The sequence below is a fragment of the Jaculus jaculus genome, chromosome 9 (genome assembly GCF_020740685.1).
Source record: "Jaculus jaculus isolate mJacJac1 chromosome 9, mJacJac1.mat.Y.cur, whole genome shotgun sequence".
Lineage (NCBI taxonomy): Eukaryota > Metazoa > Chordata > Mammalia > Rodentia > Dipodidae > Jaculus > Jaculus jaculus.
In genome coordinates this window covers 5680298-5703526 of record NC_059110.1, presented here as the reverse complement: position 1 = coordinate 5703526, position 23229 = coordinate 5680298, and the positions used below count along the sequence as shown (strand labels likewise).

At 39.2% G+C, this 23229-nt stretch overlaps 1 protein-coding gene across 4 annotated transcripts in view; it reads right to left on the bottom strand.

Moving 5' to 3' along the window:
• Prkn (parkin RBR E3 ubiquitin protein ligase) overlaps positions 1-23229 on the bottom strand; it is a 1150905-nt gene that overhangs the window by 931446 nt on the left and 196230 nt on the right. For all 4 annotated transcript variants that reach the window (XM_045158191.1, XM_045158190.1, XM_045158192.1 and 1 more), the window contains exon 2: positions 13227-13390. In XM_045158191.1, the coding sequence (XP_045014126.1) occupies positions 13227-13390 (164 nt within the window). The remainder of the gene's footprint in view (positions 1-13226; positions 13391-23229) is intronic.

Below are 23229 nucleotides of genomic sequence, written 5' to 3'. Positions count from 1 at the left end.
GATTCTATAATAAAACATTGAGTTCATACTAAGAGACATGTAATAGTTTCAGCATATATCAGGACAGCTCTAAAGTTCATGTTGTGTCTTTCGTGAAAAACGGACAAATGGAGTTTGTCTGAAGAAGTAGTAAGCAATGTGGATACTAAGATAAGATTGAAAGGACGTGTGCATATGCATGATCTTCAACCATTAGGAAAAGCTCAGGAACAATGCCTTCTTCTGGTGTGAAAGGCAAAAGGAATCCACAGGTGAGTACAATGAGACAGGAAGAGACTCCTAGTGGCATCCTGGGTTGAGAGTGTGCTTTCTCCCAGAAATGGCCTGTGAACATCTCTGCCAAACCATCCTTCAGCATCGTCAAGCAATCCCATCAACAACCAGCAGTGGCACCTGAATTCCATGTAAACTCCAGACTGTTCCACACTGAACAGTCAGAGCCATTTATTTATGGAGAGCCAGTTTACCAGCTCACCACTGCAAGGTGGATGGTAGTGGATACTGACAACTTGTAAGCAGTTTGTATCATCAGTGTGATAGTTAAGGTGTTGTCAAATCAGCTGTTTAGTAGTCCACAGAAATCCCTTTTGGGTGGGTCTCAAAGGTTGCTTCCAGGAAGGATCAACTAAAGGAGGAAGTCCTTCCCCCAGAGTGAGCCTTTCCCCCAAAGCAGGCGCCCGGCTCACAGGCGGACTTCATATAAAGAATCTCTGGGTGAAAACAGCCCCTTCCTTCATTCCACCTAGCTGCTAGAGCTGCTGGCTGCCTTCCAGTGTGGACTGAAGACCAGCATCAATTGAAGACCCACATGGATCAAAACCCGGGGCTGGAGCCTCCAGGCCTTCCGGCGCCATCTGCAGTGCTGGATAGGGACTGCTGAGGCCATGTGGACTGAGCAGCTACCAGGTTCCTTGATTCTCTGGCCTGCAACTGTTATGGACTACCGTAAGCTCATCCAATAAATTCCCTTTTTAAAATAATTCATTCTAGCAGTTCTGTTCCTCTAGAGAACCCTGACTAATACAATTAGTGTGTTAATAAATTTAAGAGGGGCAACATGTAACATGCAAGCTGCTATGAACCCTTTGGGTTTGGTTTAGTTCTATAGATAAAGCTCATTTATTCAAATAAGTAATGATTATCTCCTGATAAAAAACAAAACAGAGGGCTGGAGAGATGGCTTAGCAGTTAAGCGCTTGCCTGTGAAGCCTAAGGACCCCGGTTCGAGGCTTGGTTCCCCAGGTCCCATGTTAGCCAGATGCACAAGGGGGCGCACGCGTCTGGAGTTCGTTTACAGTGGCTGGAAGCCCTGGCGCACCCAATCTCTCTCTCTCCCTCTATCTGTCTTTCTCTCTGTGTCTGTCACTCTCAAATAAATAAATAAAAAATGAAAAAAAAATTTTAAAAAACAAAAAACAAAACAGAGCTGTAGAGATGGCTTAGCAGGTAAGGTATTTGTCTGCAAAGTCTAACAACCCACATTCCATTCCCAGAATCCACATAAAGCCAGATGCACAAAGTGATGCATGTATCTGTAGTTTATTTGCAGCAGCTGGAGGTCCCGGCTTGCCCATTCTCTATGTCTGTTTTTCTTCTCTCTACCTCTCTCTGCTTGCAAATAAATAAATTTTTAAAAATTAAAAAAACCAAAATTGTACAAAAATAAATCTGGTACTTTTGAACAGCAAATCCAGAAAAGATATAAATAAAATTTTATCTATACATTTATTTATTATTATTTATTTAAGAAAAGGTCTCAGGGTCTGGAGAGATGGCTTAGCAGTTAAGAGCTTGCCTGTGAAGCCTAAGCACCCTGGTTCAAGGCTCGATTCCCCAGGACCCATGTTAGCCAGATGCACAAGGCAGCGTACACATCTGGAGTTCTTTTGCAGTGGCTAGAGGCCCTGGCACTCCCATTCTCTCTCTCTCTCTCTCTCTCTCTCTCTCTGTCTCACCCTCTTCCTCTCTGCCTCTTTCTCTCTCTGTCTGTTGCTCTCAAATAAATAAATAAAAATGAACAACAACAAAAAAAAAAACAGAAAAAAAAGAAAAAGTCTCAGATAGCCCAGGCTAGTGTCAAACTCACTATGTAGTTGAGGCTGACTTGAATTCCAGATCTTCTTGCCTCTACCTTTTAAGTGGTGCTGGAGTTATAGGTATATAACAGTATGCCTGACCAATGAATTACATATTCCAGATTCATAATATCACACCTACATTTAGGTGTTTGTGTAAAATAGAGATTTAAAATTGATTAGGGATTTGTTGTAGTCAGCTCCACACTTCCAAACTAGGCACAGTTATGGCAGGAAGAGATTTATTGAAGCTTACAGACCCAGGGGAAGTTCCATAATGGTGGAAGAGGCTGGCTCCTGTCACAGGTCCAGGCAGAGAGAAACACCACCAGCAGCAGCAAGCAGGGGCAAAGGAGCCCCAGGCAGAGCTCAAGCACTCTGCATACCTTTAGGCTGATATTCAGATCTGCCCAGAGTAAAATACCTTAAGGCTGGATCCCTGAATCTACCCACAGTGACCCCTCCTCCTGGTTGCTCGAGACCCTACTGGGGACGTCCAGTTCAAACCACCACAGAAAGTAATTACTATTTTGTAAAGAGGTAGTGTGCCTTTTGATGTTTGTCTTCTATATAGTCAGTTTTTTTTTTCTTAACATTCAGTGTTATGTTTTACATAAATTGAAATGATTCATAGAAAGAATTTTTTCTTTGTCACAGCTTTTATGCTCCTCTGAAGAGACAAATTATATTACTTGTTTATTACCCATGTATAAGATTAAATAAACAATATGCAATTATATATATATATATATATATATGCATATACACATATACAATAAGATTTATCAATAACATGTAATATCATACAATATCAATTTATCCAGCCTGACATATGAAGTTAAAATTATCTTTTGAAGTGCTCAATGCAAACAATGTTACTAATTTAATCTGCAAGGCAAGAGCCACACAATTGGCTCTAAGTAGACTACAGAATGGTAGATTATGTAAATTTTTCATCTCCATTTAGTCATTTCAGAGGGTCTTATTATACATTTTCTGTTCAGAGTTGCCCTCTATTTTACATTCTAGTGACTCACAAACTCCTAAGAGCAATCTTAAATTATCATGTGGCCCTTGTTAAGCAGAGTTTGAACAGTAAATACTCTTGTACAATTGTGTCCCAAATAAAAAGGCTTATTCAGTGCATTTATGCAAAATGCAGATGCCTTGAATGTAGGCTAGCTTTTCTCTTAAGGTCACAGTTTGCTATAAGACTCAACGAGGTATCCACAAATATACTATAAAATGCTATGCTGGGTTTAGTTCATGTGTAGAGTAGGCAACTTGCCATGGGATAAATATGTTCTCATTTTAAGTGTTTAATAACAGAATAAATTCTAGAATAAATGAGTTGTAAATCATAAAGGTTTATCTTTTATGAATTATTTATCAAATCAAACTAATAATTACATCAAATCTGTTTATGTCAAAATTCCTAAAAAAAATTTTATTCAGTACTCAAAATACCTCTATAAAATGAGGCATTGTGACTATCTCCATTTTATGGGTGAGATAAAAAGATTAAAGAATTTAAATGTCTGCCCATTGCAGACAGTCTGACTCATGAGTGGTTCATACCTACTTCATTATGAGGGTATTGGAAAGTCTACTGGAATTCTAAATGATTTCATCCAGTATGCCATGTTATAAAAGTTTCTTAAATATTTTGTTTAATGCAGGCACTGAGTTTATTTTAGTTCACCTTTGGTTTGTCTGAATCCTGAATTCTTTACGTATGGCCATCACTACTCATTTCCTCAGAATAAAGCTTGTACAGACTACCAAGGTTCCACCCCCCACCTTTTTTTTTTTTTTTTTTTTTTTGGTTTTTCAAGGTAGGGTCGGGTCTCACTCTAGTTCAGGCTGGCCTGGCATTCCCTATGGAGTCTCAGTGCAGCCTCGAACTCATGGTGATCCTCTTACCTCTGCCTCCCGAGTGCTGGGATTAAAGGCGTACACCACCACTCCCAGCAAGGTTGCCATTTTAAGCACACTTACATTTTTTGTCAATTTCATACATGTATATATTAATCACATTTTAAGGCATCACCCTCTCTTGCCCCCTCCCACTCATATTGCACACTCCTTCTTTTTCCCAACCAGTCACCATTCTACTCTCATGCCTTTGCACATTCTAGAAGTGTTAACTTCTCTGTTATTGATAACAAAGTGAATAGGTTGGATGCCATCATGAAACTTCAATGTAAAGAAAAACAATAATGGCATTTAGGCTACTGTGAGAGCAATGGGCATTGTGATGCTGCTCAGAGTGATAATGACTGTGGAGAGGGGACAGTCAACTCAGGAGCCAGTGCCACCCACTCAAAGTTTTACAGAGTTCTTAACATCCAAGTTCTAAATAACAGTAGGCAAATCTTAAGCAAGTTTTGTTTTTATTTCCCCTCCTTTCATAGCAATGTTTTGATGAATTATGCATAAATAGGATGCAAACACACTGATCTCACTCCCTTTGAAATACTTAAGGCGATGAAAATGAATGGAAAACAACTTTGGCAAAACCTGTATTGAGCTTTCAGAAGCAGCATATTTGAAATCAAGTATGTGATGTGCTCCAAAACCTAGATATCAGTGGAGCCTCACCATCCATGTTCACGCTCTTAAGCCAGAATTTTGAAATAATATAAAGAGCAGAGCTCTGTGCCTTAACTAAATGACACATTAAGTTGAGTGACAGATGTGAAGACAAACTGACCAAAGCCAATGAGAGGACAGGTAACAAACATCCCACAGAAACTTTCTTCCCAAGGAACTACATTCTCAAAATTCATTCCCAAATGAACGTGTTTGTGTGGTGACAAATAGGCACAGTTAGCTTAAACAATAAAAAAGTTAAGGGATATTTACAAATAATGCCCATATTTATAAGCTGAGAGCTTGCAGAACTGTTCTGGACTCCTGCGTGCTTTCTGCACTCCAGTGAGTCAGTGAGTCCTGGGCAGCATGGCAGAGGACCGCCCCCACCACCCTTCGGTGCCTTAGGGAGGTGCTGTGGCGGCACTCACTTGTCTAATGTCAATTTCTGTTAATTAAGCTTCAGCTGCTAAATAGTTTATAAGGATTGTTTAACTCAACTCAGCATATTAGGAAAGCAATGCAGAATTATCCCTTTCTCAGTTTTACTTTTTTTGTCTAATGGGCACCTCTAAAGTTAAGCTTAAATTGGTTTGATGTACATACATAACTTTTTTTCTGCCATTCAACTTATAAATGATAGGGAAAATACTTGCTAATGTTAAACTACTAATTAATTGAAGCTATGATCCATACAAAAGATGATGGGGACAAAGCCTTACAGTTTATTTATTTATTTATTTACTTACTTATTTATTTATTTATTTATTTATTTATTTATTTATTTATTTATTGTCATGAGAGAGTTTGGTAGCAAACTTCAAGAGAGCTTTCTGGCATGCAAAACTGTCCTGTTCTCTGACAGTAACACTGAGCTTATTAAAAGTTCCTGGTGAAAAGGGAAGAAGGAAACGTTAGAATTTAAGTCAAAAATCTTTGGATTCAGGAGGTCTAGGAAAATTATGTTGCAGGTGTAGAGACTAAACAAAATCTCAAGCATTATTCTGGTTGAGTGATTGAATCTGAGTCCAACAACAGAGACAATGGACGAGAACATTTGAAAGTGGACTTCAGTGAGTACTAATAATACTGCATGCCATGTTAACCCCTTCTTCTGGCACATTTTGTATAGCATTCCGTAATCAAAGGCATCTGTGCGACACTTTAGGAACTGGCTGTTCCAGGGTTTCTTTCTCTCACACTTCACTAGTCCTAGAAGCTAAGCTGAGTGTGGACAATAGCAACTACTTTGAGTGTGAACCTGTTAAATATATCTTCAGATATGAACCTTCAGACTCTTAAAAGCTCAGAGAACCTCAGCTTCTTTTCAGTGTTTATCAGTTCAGTGCTTGTCCTTGGCATCTCAAAGATACATTCTCTATATATCCACAGGGTAACAGATGTTAAGACTTCCTTTCAACAGAAAATAACGTTTCCATGAGTCCTGAGTCACGCACAGTGGTAAGTCCTCTTTCTTACTTATGCACACACAGTGGAACAGATACCAATGGACGAACCAAGAGTCTTCCTGCAGCCAGCACTTGCTGTGTACGGGTCCCCACCTTCTGCGTTAGGCTGACATGGAGCTGCACTCACTGGCTCCCATGGCTCCAGTGGTTGTTGAAAGAACCTGAGGAGAATTTCTCTGGACCTCACGATGATGAGGTCAGCAGTGTGTTCCAAGAGCACAGTAATATCCAGGGATGATGGGCACAAGTCCTGCAGCGATGGAGGTGTCACTTACACAACTGCCCGTGTGTGTACAGAGCAGTCACCACACGGCTGTTCTCTGTGTGGTGGCATTTAGCCTGGCTTCCTTCTGTTTTATAATCATAGTGGAAATGTATTATATCATCCACTTACACTGTCATCTGCAGAACCTGCTCGCATACAAGCAGTAATTCACAGTGGAGACACATTCAACACTAAATTTATCTCCCCTATTTCTGTTGTGTATTCAATACAGGACATGAGACAATTTAAAATAAATTTAGTTTACAATGAAATAATTTCATCCCTAAATTCTTTCTGTTACCTTAATGCATGATATCAATAAAATGAGAGCATTTCTAAATTAATGTTTTCTGTGAACATAATCACAATGGCTACATGAAGTGCTCATTTATTTCCTAATATTGTAGTACTTGACTCCCAATTGAATTTGGAAAATAAGTATAACTGAGTACCCTACTGTCAAGAACTATTTAGTTTCTGTTTGGTTGAAATATTCAGTAAATGCTTTGTAAATGAACACTTGTCATGTTCTCAGATCTCCACAATGCTACAGACTGCATAAGAATATGACAGATTCTTCAATGCATCTATAAATATACTGTCCCATAACTTTTGTACAAATTTATCTTTTAAACATCTCTGCTAGTCAATGAACTTGCTTTTCTAATAATGCTAAAAACATTTAATAACCATCATCTTTTAAAAAAAAATAGGCATAAATAGAAGCTCGTTTATTTTCTAGGAGAGAGTTTCAATTCTGGTGTAAACATAGACATTCCAGGTTTTCTAGCTTTGTTTTTAATTAAACTTCAGCTCAATAGCCTGCAAACTCATGACAGCAGTAAGAAGCAGCACAAATGGTTCTGGTGGACCTTTTTTTTCTAGCTTCCTCCATGGTAACATCTTGCAGCACTCCTGCAATGCCATGACTGTACCATCCATGGTGTGAGAGTCACCATACCAAACAGCCTGCACCATAGCCCCTCCACTCCCCTTTCACAGCCACAGTTCCTCTCCAGCTGCCACTCTGTCCCTAGCCTCTGGTAACTATGTATCTGTGCTCCATTTCTGTCAACTTGATTTCAATGTGGCTCCACAAATGGAACAAAGTGATCTTGAGGGGTTGGTTTCTTTCACTTAGTAAAACCCTCTTTAGCCCTAGGCCAGAAATTATATATATATATATATATATATATATGTGTGTGTGTGTGTGTGTGTGTGTGTGTGTGTTTGTTCTTTTTTATTGTTAAGTAACATTCATTTGTGTATGTACTGTAGATCATTTACTATCTCCTACTGAAAGACAGGAATTCTTCCCAGGTTTTGGCTACTGTGAGGGTTTTGTGTGCTCATGAGTCTTTATTTGTCTAAGAAAAATAAAAAAGCATGTGGGTACTATGTGCACGGTTAGTTTTTAAAGAACTTGTCTTATTTTTTTCAGAGTGGCTCTGCTATTTCATATTCCTACTAGCAGTACACGAGCCATCAAATGTCCCTACACCTTTACCAGCACTTGTCACTAGTTTATATTCTAGCCATTGAGTAGTTACTTTAATGGCTGTGGTATATGTAACTGGTAGATTCATAACTTGTTCTATTCAACCACAATTGTTTATAGGTTCATATGATGTTTGTAATTGTTATCTTCTTCAGCAGACCTATTTATATTAGCCTTAAACATTTCCTCTGTTGCTTGCAGTTACATTAGGCAGTGTTATAACTTCTGCTATAACCCTCAACACAATTTAAAAAAGAAGAGAATAAAGTTCCATCATATCTGCCCAGATTTTTGCTTGCTATGTCTTTCCTTTTTCCACCAGGAAAAGTTCCTCTTGGAATTCTGTTAAAAGAACTTTTAGCCAGTCTTTTTTTTAACTAGGTTTGTTGGTGACACACATCTGTATAACTTAGTTTTTCTTCATCTAAACCAAGTTTTGATTTCTCCATCTACAGGAAACTTTCAATTGGTACAGGGTAGCTCATTTCTTTCAGTATTAGAAAATCTTTCCACCACTTCCTTCTGGTTGCCATGGTTTCTGATGAGAAACCTGCTCTCATCCACTGTTTTACCCTAAGGTAGGGGTTAGTTTTTCTGTGGGTACTTTCCCAATTTTTCCTTTGTCTTTAGGCAGTGCAAACATATCATGTGCTGGCATGACATTCATTGGATTTTTCTAGTCTGAAGCATTTTCAGTTACATGAAGCCACAATTTCATGCCTCTTGACAAATCTGGGGCACTTTCAGCCACAAATTCTTTAAACACTCACTCTCAATACAAGCTTTGAATGCTTTTCTCGCAGGTCTCTAATCTGCTATTTACTTCTCTCTTTCTGAGTTTGGGTAATTGCGCCACATTCCAGGTTCCTGCCCGGATCCTCTTTCTCCATCCTGCTGCCCTCTCCACATGCCTGTGCTGGTGTGGTAGGTGAGGGACGCAGCCTCTGGTTTCTTGGGGTGCTAGGCTACAGTAGACTGGCTACCATCCACTGATTTCTGTATTACTGGGTATTCCCTGTCATGGCCCTTTGAATAAAAACTAGGATATTACTGGCTGTCTGTTCATTTTACCCATGTATGGTGGCAGTTCTAGGCTTATAATTTTGTCTGCCTCATGTCTGGGATAATGGGGTAAAGGGCTCTGGGAACTCACCCTCACTCTCACTCTTCTCTGGGTGCCTAGGCAGTTGGCCAGCATATATTCTTCTCTGGGTGCCTAGGCCACTATATATTCTTCTGGCCACCTTTCAAAATAGCCATGTGCTTGTTTGTATCATAGGTAATGTGTTAGTGAACTCATGGAAGGAACAAAAGGGTGGGAAATGGTGTCTGACCTAGCTTCTGAGAAGCAGAACTCCTGTACACCATCTAGTTTTTCATGTACATGATCTCCCCCCCCCATTTTCCTTAATTCTTTAAAGCTCTTAAAAGTCTTGTCAATAGAGATTAATTTCTAAATAGAAGGATTACTTTTTAACAGTGATTCTCAAACGGCCTGTGGATATGCTCTAGAAAGTGAGAACCCTGTTTTTTTTTTTTAGTGTTGTGACATCTCTTAGGTTAGTACTACAAATATCCCCGACCAACCAGTGGAATAGACAAATCCACTTAGATTTATTGCCATATGACTGTGGTATTAAGCTACTGTTGTCTAAGGTGCCAGGAGGAAGATGCCACAAGTGCTGTCTTCCCAAAAATGAACTGAAGCCCTAGAGTCTGAGGAGTACTGCCCATGCCTCCACTTGCATGGAATAACACTAGCATAAGCCTTTCTTCTTATTAACAGAGCTGACTGTCATCCTCAGAACTGTCCTATTCTGCAGGATAAGCTGTATGTTTGGCATATTGCCCATAAAACTAAAAATAAACAAGAGAAATGAAAACAGGAGAGAAAAACTAGCAAAACCCAGCCCTGCCATGCCATCCCCTCTTCAGCAAACCTAACCATGTCCCTGAGGTTCACCCCGGATGCTATAAGTAGCTCATATGCAACGTTCACCTACGTTTCCTAGCTCATTTCACATTTTCAGCTACTCACTTCACATCTTGAGCTAATTCTATGAAGTGCAGCACCTATAATGGTAAAGAGTAACTAAATAGCAATGACTGGACAACAAGTTGCAAACACATATTCCAGAACCACGCAAATAATACCAAAAAGCTGCTGATTGTATACATAAATAAATTGTCACCATCAAACTCTCAATTACATGTGTAACTGGCAAGTCTTTGCAACCAAACTCTTACATACACATGATTTTACATCTTTTCAAACCCTAAATAAGTGAACTATGATGTAATAAAATCTAGCAAAATATGAAATATTGTAATAATATTTAAAAAAATAAGTAAAGGGCTGGGGGGATGCCTTAGCAGTAAGGTGCTTGCCTGTAAAACCAAAGGACCCAAGTTCAATATCCCAGGATCCACATAAGCAAGATAGATGTACAAGGTGGCACATGTATTCATTTGCAGTGGCTAGAAGCCCTGGCACGCCCCCTTTCTCTTGTGTGCTCTCTCTCAAATACATAAATAAATAATAAATAAAAATATTGGATTTTGAATTATTAACATATTGTTAAACATATCATTAGTTAAAACATACATGGGCAAAGTTATAGGGGAGGTGTATTTAGGTTTTCCTTCCTTTAAAATTTTTTAACTTTAACTAACAAATCTATAATTAGACAAATTTAATCTTAGATATAATAAAAGACATATGATAACATCAGGGGAGATTTAAAAGACATTAAGATAGCATCAGTTTTCTAAAATTCAGTTTGAAATTTGCTTGGGTTACAAATAATTTGAGACATCACAACATCCTCTTACCATTTTTAAAATTTAGCAGGATAAGTAGATATACAACAGAAACAGACCGTGATGTTTTCTAGAATAATGGTATCCTTTGTGGAAGATTACAGGAACCTAGCTTCTTTTAATTACTTGACATGTTTTACCTTATTACTTAAAACTGTTACCACCAGTCACTGTAATATATGCAGGGTCCATCATAAAAACTATAGCTAATTAAAGAACCTGGTGTGGAAGAGGGTTGTTGTTAATACAGCCTAAACTATTATCAAGCATTTAAGTCTTACTGTCCCTGATATGCTCCAGTTAGATGTGTTCATATCATAAACAATGAGTATAATATAGCGATATCCTTTAATGCTTACTGCTTCCCCCTCTGCCCTTAGTAATGGCATCTATTCCACTAGCTGCAAGGCTATTTACCTCTAGGTAGATATTCCTAAATGTAAAACATAGGCCCTGAGTTCAAGACTCAGGTTCCCAGTAGCTAGCTAAATATCACACATACATCCTACCATGTCAACTTTTCACCATGCCCAACACTTACAGTCCTTCCCATTTCTCTCTGTGGGGTCCCTTGTTTCTCCATAAAAGGAACTGCAGTGGCAAGCCAGTCAAGGTTCTGTCCAACAGCTCTAAGCTCCACTTCTTTTCCAATCTTCAATAGCACGTCTACAGTCTCGAACATAACATATCCTCCCCCACAAGTATCCTCTATGCCCATCCTCTCATCTCTGGGGTCCTTTCGGAACTCAGTTGCTCCAGAGCTCTTTTCTAGAGATTTCCAATCAGATGTGTTATCTGCATGCTTGAACATCATCATATTTTTCATTTGCAACACAACAATATGGCCTGACAACCTCATAGCTGTCAAGCTGAGCTGTAGAAGTTGCTGATTTTATGTGTGAATGTGGTCATACTGTATGCTTTCTGGGCCCCAGACAGGTGAAGAGCAGTCTCCATGAAGATGGACTGCCTTTCTTCTGATCCACTAAGAGCCCTGATCACTGGAAGTAGTTACAAGGGCTTGTCCAGTACTGAAGTCAACAAAGATCTTATATCCCAGATGTCTGTAAAATCAATCTTCATTGCCAATTCATCCAACTAAATGGGAAAAGGCTAACTGACCAATCAGCCTCCATGATGGAGGGGAGAAAGTTTAGAATCTGAAAGTTCTGGCAATATACTGTATTTGATTCAAGTAGACACATTAAAATCATGAATTTGTGAAGGAAACATTTTAGGTGGAGAAGTTGGCAGGTAAAATGGAAAGCTTTTTAGTTGACTGAAATTGAAAAAAAAAAGTCAAAACACTTTTTAGCACAGGCACTTCCCTTATGAAAACAAATTGCAGCAAAGCACAGCAGTTTGTTCACAATGGGTGTGAGCGCCACCAGAAGCAGGCAGGAGTGGGCAGGGAGAATGACAGGAGTAATTTGCATTTCTATAGCTTTCTTTGTATCCCCACATTCCAGAAACATTTCACAAAGCAGTTAAATATCAAAGCCCAGAACTGACAGTGACAAGATGTGACACAGCAGACTGGACTGCGGAGTGGATACTCAGCCTCTCAGTTCTGCAGTGGTCCCCACACAGCTGGTAACATGAACACAATGAACGGGTGCTGGTTAAGAGATGGGCACTCTACCATCACTGAGTCATGCAGAGTGCACATCAGTACCTGTGGGCTCATACCTGCTGGCTCTCCTAACAATCGCTGGTCTCTCACTCTGGGGACCAGGCCTGTTTTTCAAATGTCTAACCAATTTCTCACAGTACTACAAAAACCACTGCTCCAAAGGAAGAAACTGCAAAGAAGGACAATGAAGGGCTTCATCGAGCAGTAGCAGCCTGTACTCTAGAAGCCCCGGGAAGGACACAGAGACCCACTGCTCACTTATTAGTGTCTCTGGGGCCTATGCTCGGAGCAACTTCACTGAGGCTTGGAGAAAACTCCAAGCAAAGTTGGAATTTCTGTCTGGTTTTGATGCTGGCCATGGAAATCTTCGAGCACTCTGTAGCTGGGGCCCTGAGCTGGCCCTGGCTCTCCTGCACTGAGAAGGTAGCAGCAGCCTTAACTGTCCTCCAGGGGTCACAGTCGGGTCACAAATCTCTTTCAGAGCAGTGGCCGAGCAGCCCAATTGGGAACAATTTACTCAAATCCTTCTTCATTAAGATTCAAATGGAGTAAGTATGATAGAAATTGAACAGACCCAGAAATTGTGCATTGCTACTTCTGTAGTCAGTAAACATTTATTTGCTAAGCCATGCTCCTGGCTTCTGTCCCTTTCTCTCTCCTCACTCACAGTTGTTCCTTCAATCCTTCCTGCTTGCTGTTTTAATGCATAATTAAGAAGGTCAGAATTAATGAAGCAGTGTGGAGTAAAGTTCAAGGAATCCCCAGGCACTATTGATTCTATTAGTTCTCGGGCATGAATGTCAGACTGCAGTGTAGGCCGTATCAGCATTGGGGCCAGCAGCAACCCGGGAACCACCCACCCAAGGAGACTCACCTGCACCGTCAGTTCATTCAGAAGCTCTTTCCCTGCAAAAATCACGTGCAGTTGGTCAGCTGGAACTCCTTGTCGCTTAGCAACCACTTCCTTGAGCTGGGAGATGCTGGTGTCAGTATCGACCTCCACGGGGAAACCATGGCTGGAGTTAAACCTGACAAACACTAAGAAGAAAATGGGAAGGAAGAGAAAAAAGAGGGCATTACTCCAAGACCTTGATGGCAACTGCAACATTTTTGAACCTACTTGCTTCTTACCTTCCCTACAATGAATGGGAAAATTTTTCTTTCACTCCTAAGAGAGAACATTATTGTTCAGCTGTAACTGGAAAAAAAAAAAAAAGTCTCCTTTCATATACCAGTGACCCGCAACCAAAACTGCATTGCCTCTAACATCTATCTGAAAAACAGAGGGACTTAAGCAGAACACTTGCTTGATTGGAATCATGAGATACCCAAGAGTCTCTGGAAGAGATTCTGCCCTGACAGTTTCAAAAACCTCTTACCCTCCATAGTTCCCTGTGCATAAAACTCAAAGGCAATGTGTTGATAACTCCAGAAAGAAACAGAATACAAACTACTGCATATACTATGACGAAGACAACTTAGGGTTCTAAGATCTGGACTTAGTGGTCCTCACTGAAGGACACCACTGGTTCTCTGGAGACAACTGTTTACTTTTTCTGTTCAAGCTAATGGCTTCATCTCCCCCTTTGGAACCACTTTTTCTCATAAAAGACTAAGGATGGAACCTACAGCCTTTCCTATTCTGTTCTCACTTCACCCTATTACTTCTTTAACTAAAACCATTCACTTGTCACTTCCTGTCTATCCCTTTTTCCTCTACTCCATGCCAGGCTTTCATTTACTCCCTTCAAAAGAATACATCATAGAAATCTGCTGCCTGGATCTGTTGCCTTTGTGCCTGTCCTCCCTTTTTTCATCCATTCCTCTGAACCCTATCTATCCATCTCCTCCGTCTATTTCAAGTGTGACTTCCTTCGAGAAGCTTCTTGGTATCAGCCTGGTCTCCAGCAGTATTTACTCTGTCTGTATGTCTCAAAACAATATTTACCACCTCCCTCAGGGACTCAGTACAGCACAGGTTGAAAATGCATACTTCAGAGCTAGAAAGACCTGTGCTCCACCTTATATTAATCCTCCCTTCTATAGTCTCAGATTCCTGATCTTGAAAGATGAATAAGCTGTGTGACGCATTAAATGATATTAATAGTTCATAGATAGTAACTACCAAAATTAAGGAATATTTGTATGTGACTTGACTGTGGGATAAATTTTAACTATTTTCAAAGATGATAAAGTCCTCAAGGTCAGACATGCTGTTTATTTACTGTCAACATATCACCTTTAATGTAGTACTAATGCTGACTCTATTCAACTACACGATGACACATTTAATAATTAGAATAAAAGATAACTACAGTGTCAATACTAATAAGACACCTGTATGTGCTAGATGTTATGTTTTAGCTAGGCCCCTTAGTGATCTGGTTAGCTCTCTACCATCCTGATACAACAGGGCAGTGAATGAAGCCCAAAGAATTCTAACTACTTTCCTACGGACATATGGAAGTTTCTTTGAAATGACATCAAAATTCATATTCAGTTCAATTTTATTCTAAAGCTCAGCCCTTCCTAGAGTAGACTGATTAAGACCCTCTCATATTCCTTTCATGTTATGATAGAAAAGATCATCAACACACACGGTCTAATGTAATTCAGGTGTTCTCTATGCAGATGAGCAGAAGAAAATAGGATAAAAAAAAAAAAAAAGAAAACACCTCCGTGCAAGTGTTCAGGTCACAATGGCTACAAATACAATGAAATGAAAATGACACCAAAACAGACCAGGTGGCAGAAATGACACAAATGAGAACAAAAACTTAACATATGTTACCATTATGGAAAATATTTAGAAAAAGTGAGAGCTGGAAGTGAGAAAGCTATCTTCAATTAGGGAAACTGATCAAAAAATACTAAGCATAGAGAAAAATATGTTTTTCATATATTGTAAAAAACATTTCATTCCATGTGAAGAAAGTAAACTGTATTGGGAGCCTTGAGGGATATGCAGTTCAGCCTGAATAGTGCCCTTTGCCTGGGTCCTAAGAAATCAGAGCAGAAGGCATGTGGGAGACACTGAGTAAGCTGAACGTTCTGGGATCTGACCATCTTCATGATGGACTGAAACCTTCTAAGAACAAAGATAAGAGAAAATTTGGTTAGTCTCTGTTTTCCAAGATTAAACGTTTGCAGGATGTTTTGCTTAGTTCATTTTGTTTCTGACTATGTTGTTTTAGTGTCTCAATGGCCCTACAACAATAAAAGTAATGACCTTAATGACAGCTGTCATCAATGAAACAGATCATCAATCAACATAATAATGCACTGACAAGAAAAACTATAAGGCACAGTGTTCTCATGCATGTATGTATGTATGTGTGTGTATGTATGTATATATGTATCTATGTATGTATATATGTATGTATGGATGGATGTACTATCTATCTATCTATCATCTATCTATCTATCTATCTATCTATCTATCTATCTATCTATCTCTTTGGAGACCAGGTCTCCCTATGTAGCACAAACTTGCCATCCACGTGCTTCCTAATGCTGCAAGACACTGCTATGTTTTAGTATCAGCCCCAATTAGGGTTCAGAAATCCTGGAGATTAAAAAAGTTTTTAACCACAATGTGCATTGGAGTTTCTTCTTTGGTCCAGTCTGTTTGGAGTTCTGTGAACTCCTTGTTTCTCTATGGGACTCTCTTTTGAGAGGGTGGGAAAGTTTTCTTAAATAATTTTGTTGAATAAGTTTGTCATGCCTTGATTATTTTCTCCTTCTGCTACTAGTGTGATCCAAATGTTTGGACTTTTTAGGGCATCTCAGAATTCCCTCATGCTCTTTCATAAGATTTTTTGAACTTGTTAGTTTTTGGACTCCCAAGCTGTTTCTTCTGTTTTGTCCTCTAGTCAGGTGGCTGCAGATCCAAACTACAAACTAATAAAACTCTGAAAATATTGGGGGTCATCTATTCAAGCTAGCACAAGGCTAACGATAGCGCTGTATTTTGGGATATGCAGGTGGTGAAGGTGAGCTGGCGCTTGATACCGAAGGTAGGACTAGAGGTCTGGGTCCCCCTGACCAGGTCTCAGCTGTGTTTTTCCTGTGGTTCAGGCCACAGAACTTCCCTTCCCTCCTACTTAACTCAGAGAGACAGATATGGAGGGCTCACTGGTTCACCCCTGCAGGTGATTGCCTGATTTTCCTGTGTTCCCCTTCTAGGGCTCAGTGATACAAGTAGTCACTGGAAGTGGGGCATGGAGTTGGAGAGATGGTGGGGATCACTGGGTTCCACAGCACAGCCCGGATCAGAGTGTTGGCTGGTGTGGGGGAGACAGGGGCAATGGCCAAGAGGCACACACAAGGGCAGCTGTAGGCAGCACAGGGTGTTGAGGGTCTGAGATCAGGGTAACCCACAAAGGATGCAGGACAGGAGAACAGGGCAGGCGACAGAGCACAGGTGGGCTGTGGGCTCGGTCAGCGCCAGATGTGGACCAGACGCAGTGGCACAGGGCATCCAGGAGACCGGAAAAGCGCAGGAGCCACTCTTCTGCATGGCCGTCAAGTTCAGGCTAGTACAGTTTGTCCCTACTCTGGGCCCTTGGCTCAGATGACCAAATCCCTTAAGCTTGCTTTTGCATAGTAAAACCTGTCTAAATCCTAATGCTTTACATTCATTGTTTAAACCACTAGCTATCAGAGTAAATATTTTTAGATATTTACCATGGGAGACTTCAAACAAGACTCAAAATATACTTCTGATAGTTAAAATCCACCAAGGGAAAGAATAACAAAAATGTATCTGTATTTATTTTGTATGTATACATATATATGTATGTGTGTTTATATATTCAAGACAATAAAAGTACTATGTGAGGGGGACACACACAAATATATATTATATATATATGTGTAGATATATAATATATATATATGTTATAGAAAATATTATATAGAGTGTGCATGTATATACACATATATAAATTAGTCCATGACATCTTAGTCTAAGAAATAATTATTAAAGAAGATTACATATATATTTACACGTATAATTGAATTGCCAAATTTCATTAAACTGAGAGAAACACAAAGCATGATGCAGACAGAGCAAGTGTAGTTCAGGATAACAGTTAGCAGGGAGTGAGAGCACAACAGCACGAATGCACCCTTCCACTCTACTGCTAACAGCTCAGTCAAATACAAAACCCAAGTCAATGTTTTGAGAAATCTGTTCATTGGGTTGATATCAGGCCCTAGGTTATTTTAGCTACTATCTATTTTAAAACTATACCTGTATTGATAATTTGATGAAAAATGGTCTGATGTTATCCTCTAATATATTCTTACATAATCCTTGATTCCCAAGTATTTTTTACATTCTTTTTTGGAAGAGAACTTATGCTGTCTCTCCATAGAACACTACATAGAAGTTGGGAAGTTTGCTTTTTCTAATGACAGAATAATATATCACCATTATTAACCCTCCTGCAGAAACTGCTGTTGAATCTGGACTTTATTTATAGCAAGTAGTTGAAACCACACAGAAGAGTAGCAAGTGCACATCAGGGGTCATTGCTGTAGCTTTTAGCTGGAAGCCAAGTGCAGTGTGTTGGGATGGGCATCAGGAACATGGGTTGCAAAGTCACAGCCTGGGACTGAAGAAGCACATGTCAAGTCCGAGGATACTTGCCTCCGAGTAAGGAAACTGCAGAAGGAAAAAAGAAAGGCAATGCCCAGATTCTGTCTGCCCACCTGTGGCTGAACTCTGAGGAGAGAAGATGCTTCATAGACTCATAGTAGCCCAGCTAGAGGAAGGATAAGCTGAGGTTGGATCTGGGAGTGGGTTTCACTCTAGGCGTCTTTATACAGGGATCCCTCAGTGAGTACTAGGAGACACTCCCCAAGAGCCATATGCAATGAGAGCCAGACACACCCCTCAGGAGAAATCCCTGATAAGTGCCTCTCTACCAGGCATAAGGCCCTTATCAATAGTTACCGGTGAAGTCTGTCTTTGCTAAGAGGTGATGGGAAGGGCCCTGTTCACCCTGGCCTTCCTCCCAAAATAAGATCACCCCAGCCTAAGCCCTAGAAGAATATTCCTCAGACACACCTAGCTGATAAATATTTAGAAAATTACTCAGAAACCACCTCAACTTTTCAGGTCATCAAAATATGAAAATTCTGGTAAACTGCTCTGTCCAGGGGAGCCTAAGGATACACAGTAACTAAATGTACTACATTATCCTGGACAGGATTCACAAACAGAAAAAGAACAGTCAATCAGTAAACACTGAGAAAATCCAGATCAAGTCTGGACTTAGTAACAAAGGCATCAACTTTAGCAAGTTAATGATAACAAACACAGCATCACACTGTAGGGTGTTAAAATAGTGGATGCTGGCATAGGTACAAGGGAACTCCCTACACTATCTTAGCAACTTTTTTCTATAAAACTAAAATTATTCTGAAATAAGTAAAAATATTAGAAACAAAACAAAAAAGACTTAACCTGAGACAAAGAACTATTACTCAATAATGAAAGTTTTCTTTTAAGTTCACCCAAAAACATTGACTCGTAAAACAAAAGAAAGTTGTTATAAGGCAAAACAGACAATCCTCCCAAATTATATTCATAATGTTTGTGAAACAATTAAAAGATTACGCAAACATGTCAAAGAACTAGAACAGTAGGATATATTCTCCAGAGAAAAGGAAATCAACAGAGATAAATCCTGAGATGATTCTAAGTTTGGAACAAACCATTCTCAGTTAACTGAAATAAAAATATTTTTGCAGTAAGTGGAAAGTTAGGACAGATAAGTTGAGCAACAAAAATTACTAAAAAGTATAAAATAGAAATTCATGATCAAACTATAATATGTGGAACAAATTTAATTGATGGGTTTATAAAAATGGAGAGAGAGAAGAAAGAGTTTGTGAAGAAGAGCTGTAAGAGAGATTGAAGGGAATAAAGAGTTTAGAGAAATAGATGCAAAGTCTCTATTAGGTAATATCAACAGATCATCTGGGTCTGTGTCACCCTGTGGCAAGGAAGAGAAGCTGAAAACTCCGATTTTCAGCCCTTCTACTCTTCCCGTGTTGGGTGGGGGAAGTGTCTTTACCCGATTTGGCCAACTTGGACCATGTAAGTCTCCCAATCCTCCCAGCCTCCCAGGCTAGAGAAAGACAAGAGGGTAAGGCTGTCATCCTTGTCAGTGGCAAAAGACGCAGAGAAAGCAACCACTAAGGATGTTACATTTGGCCCAAGGTAGACCTGCAGCAGGATGACCACTGGACTTTGTTCTTGCCTCTGGTCCTTTCGTGTCTAATTATCCCCTTGTTGTCTTTGCAGAATTCTTCCCTTTTTCTTCCTTAGTTACTTAGTGTTTACATTGCCGGAGTTAGTGTTACATTACTTAGTGTTACATTACCAGAGGCAGGAAACACAATTAACAATCTGTGTCAAGGCATGGAGTGATGGCTCAGTGGATAAGGTGCTTGCTGTTCAAGTGTCAGAAGCTCACTGCAGATCCCCTGAAGGCAGGGACACTGTACAGGCCTAGCAGAGAAGGGAGACTGTTCAGAGTCTGCGGATAAAACCACCTAGCTAAGGCATGCCGAACAACAAAGCAACAAGAAGGAAGGCAAAGATCTAGACCTAAAGCTGTCCTCTGACCTCCCACATCTGGTTTTACCCACTTGCACCCACACTCATGTGTACATATACCAAGAAAAAAATATTATTTGTAGCCACGTGTGTGCTTTGTGTCCTCTGGAATCACATGCCTGGGTTTAAGCCTTATATCTGCTCTTTGCTTGACCTCTGTAACTATGTCACACAGCTTCCCTTCATTTATTACATATGAAACAGGAAACTGTATCTATTTCATAAGGTTGTTATTAATAATTAGAATTAACTAAATTAATAGAAACATTTTAAAAGACAGTTTAGCCCACTGTAAACTTAAGTAAGCATTGGTTCTTTCTTAAAGCTCAATATATGCCTTAAAATTGCAATGTTTACCATTTCAAGTGTACAATATTAATGTTTGGCTAACTGAAAACTTACTCAATCTTTTTCTTTTCTTTTTAGTAAGAAAGATTTTTCTGCTGGAGTTCTATTTCACTATGCTTTAGAGTACATAGTAATTGATCTAAAGTGGCTGCTCTACGGATAATAGTAGTGTCTGTTGAGATAGAACTCTCAATTTTCAAAGTGCTTCTGCAGACATTATCTGAGCTAATCTCCACAATAGCAATGAGAGATAATTGGGAAAGCATTTACCTACAAAATGAAGAAACATGAACACAGAGGAAGAAAGCCTTGCCCGCGATGTACAAGGGAAGACACAGAGACAAGAAGCCCAGGTTCCACATGTCTCACCTCATATTAATGATTTCCACACTGGATTATGCCATCCCTGGTAGAAGAGGATGTACAAGGAAAAGCAACATTTCCACCTCCTAGCATTCACACATCCTTTCCCAAAATCAAATATTCCTGAAAACATGACTACGGCTGAGTTCTTAGGAGATAATATTTTTTAAGACCCGTCAACATTCTTCCCTTTTACAAGTGAAAATAGTATGTCTCTTTATTACCCCTGTGTTTCTTTGGTGCATTGCTACAGGGTATCAGGAAGAGACAACTTGAATTATAATTATTGGATATTGTGCTGCCATTTAACTACAGAGGACTTAATTTCTTTCATGAGAGGTTAAAATTTGGCATGAGAAACAGCCTTTTTTTCTGTTTTCTAAACTTGAGTTGGATTATACTGTTATGAATTTAGATATTAAGACGTATAGTGAGGTCTGATATCTCAGTTCTTTCATCCCTGGAAATTACAAGAGAAGTACTTATTCCTCAGTAATCTCAGGAGATGAGAATTGTCAGATTATTATTTAAGCTGGAGGGGAAAGTGCCTTGCTCTACCTAGGAAGCTAACTGCTAATAAAGTTTCATTCCTTATATACCCTTCTATCCATCCCTCCCACTTCTTACCCATCTTCCTACCCACTACAGTATGATTTCAAGTCTAACCATATGAGTATGTGGATTCATTTATTACTAGAAAATTAATACTAATAGATAAATATGAACTTTCCCATTCATGTTAAAATAAAAGCATTTTCTAAAAATTGAATGGGTTAAATATATAGTTCTAAGGTTTGATAAAAAAGATTTACAGACAGGAAAGAATTCAGTACACAAATGTGTACTGAATGCATTATACTTCAACTTTCCTAATATTTTCTAAATTTGTCAGATTTAACCAAATGCTTTCAAATGAAAGAATAGCATATAAGAATCAACTAACTAAAAGCTCTTATAAACTCTATTTGATAGACTTCCCAGGAAGTGAACAAGTGGATAACTTCTACAACAGTTTTCCAAATAAATAGTTTATAATTATTTGTTTTCAAAGGAACTAAAAGTGGACTCAATTGTTGAGAAACTGATTAGTAGACCATTAGAATTACTGTAATGACGAATAAGTTATAAGTTTAAAGACACAAAACAAGTGAAGTGATACAATAAAAAATCCCCTGTATTCCTAGGTAAGATCAAGAGCAATGAATTGTAAAATGACAAGGGCAGAGAGACTGACGCTTGGGTCTGCTTCAGTCTAACTACAAGTAATACTCAAACATGGACCCATGTTACCAACTAAAAGTGTAAGTGAAATTCACTGAATTAAACAATGCATTCTTAATATTTTATGTTTAGAAATTGTTTATCAAAGGTACATTCAGTGTGATAGTTTTCATATTAGTATGCCTTTTGCTGGGGCTGTCATGTCTGAAATGGCCCTGCCCTGTGCTGAATTACAGTGTTGTTCCCAGCACATGGCGGGGATGTGTATGAGCAGCTCAGTTCAGGTGTGAGTTCTGGGAGGAATGCCCAAGCGTTTATGTTAGTGAGTCCACCACATGTACTGTGTATGCTTTCTTGAAATAGAAAGGAGGCAGCCAGGCATTGTGGCACATGTCTGCAATCTTTGCCTCCAAAGTATGAGGCAGGAGGAAGTGAGTTTGAGGCCTTGCTGGGCTATATAGTAAGACACTGTCTCAAAAAAGCAAAACCAGCCAGGCATGGCAGCATACATATTTAATCCTAGCACTTGAGAGGCAGAGATAAGAGGATCACCATGACTTTGAGGCCACCCTGAGACTACAAAAGGCATACTAATATGAAAACTATCACATTGAATATTCCTTAACAAAGACATCAGTTAGAGTATAGAGTAAGGTAGACTGTCCCACATCCTGACCATTTTGTGCTGTGAGGGATTTTGAAGGCATAAGGGCCTGGGTTCGGATTTTTAGAGTTATTAATATCTAATTGTGTGGGTGCACTGGAAAACATGGAGTCCATGGCACATGTGCACTGACTGCACTGCACAATTCTGTTGCAAAATGAAGTAAAAACAAAGATCACAGTGAGAGATAATAGATGACTTCAGAGAGTTAAAAATGACCTTCTATATGCGTTTTTAAAACAATGCCACTGAAGCAAATCCCACCACTTTGGCATTTCTCTTAAAACATTCTAAATTTGTTTTATAATTTAAATTATAATATTTATGATGTGGTGATAATTGATTATGCCTATGATTAATTTCACATTAATTTAAAAATGTGCAATGTAATGCTCTTCCAAACTAAATATTTTCACCATATATACTAATTTTGAGTATAAAGGTCACTAGGCCAACAAACTTTATTTCTCTCTTCCTCTCCATTCTTTCTCTCTCTTAGACTATACACAAGTCTTTCATGCAGCATGAATGTAATTTTATTTCACAAAGTTTAGGATAAAGAATGGTCTTTAATTTAATATTTTAATTTAACTAGTGGTCTTTATTGAGTAAAGTAAGCGGAGGAAATAAATGATGTTGCTGTGAACCTAC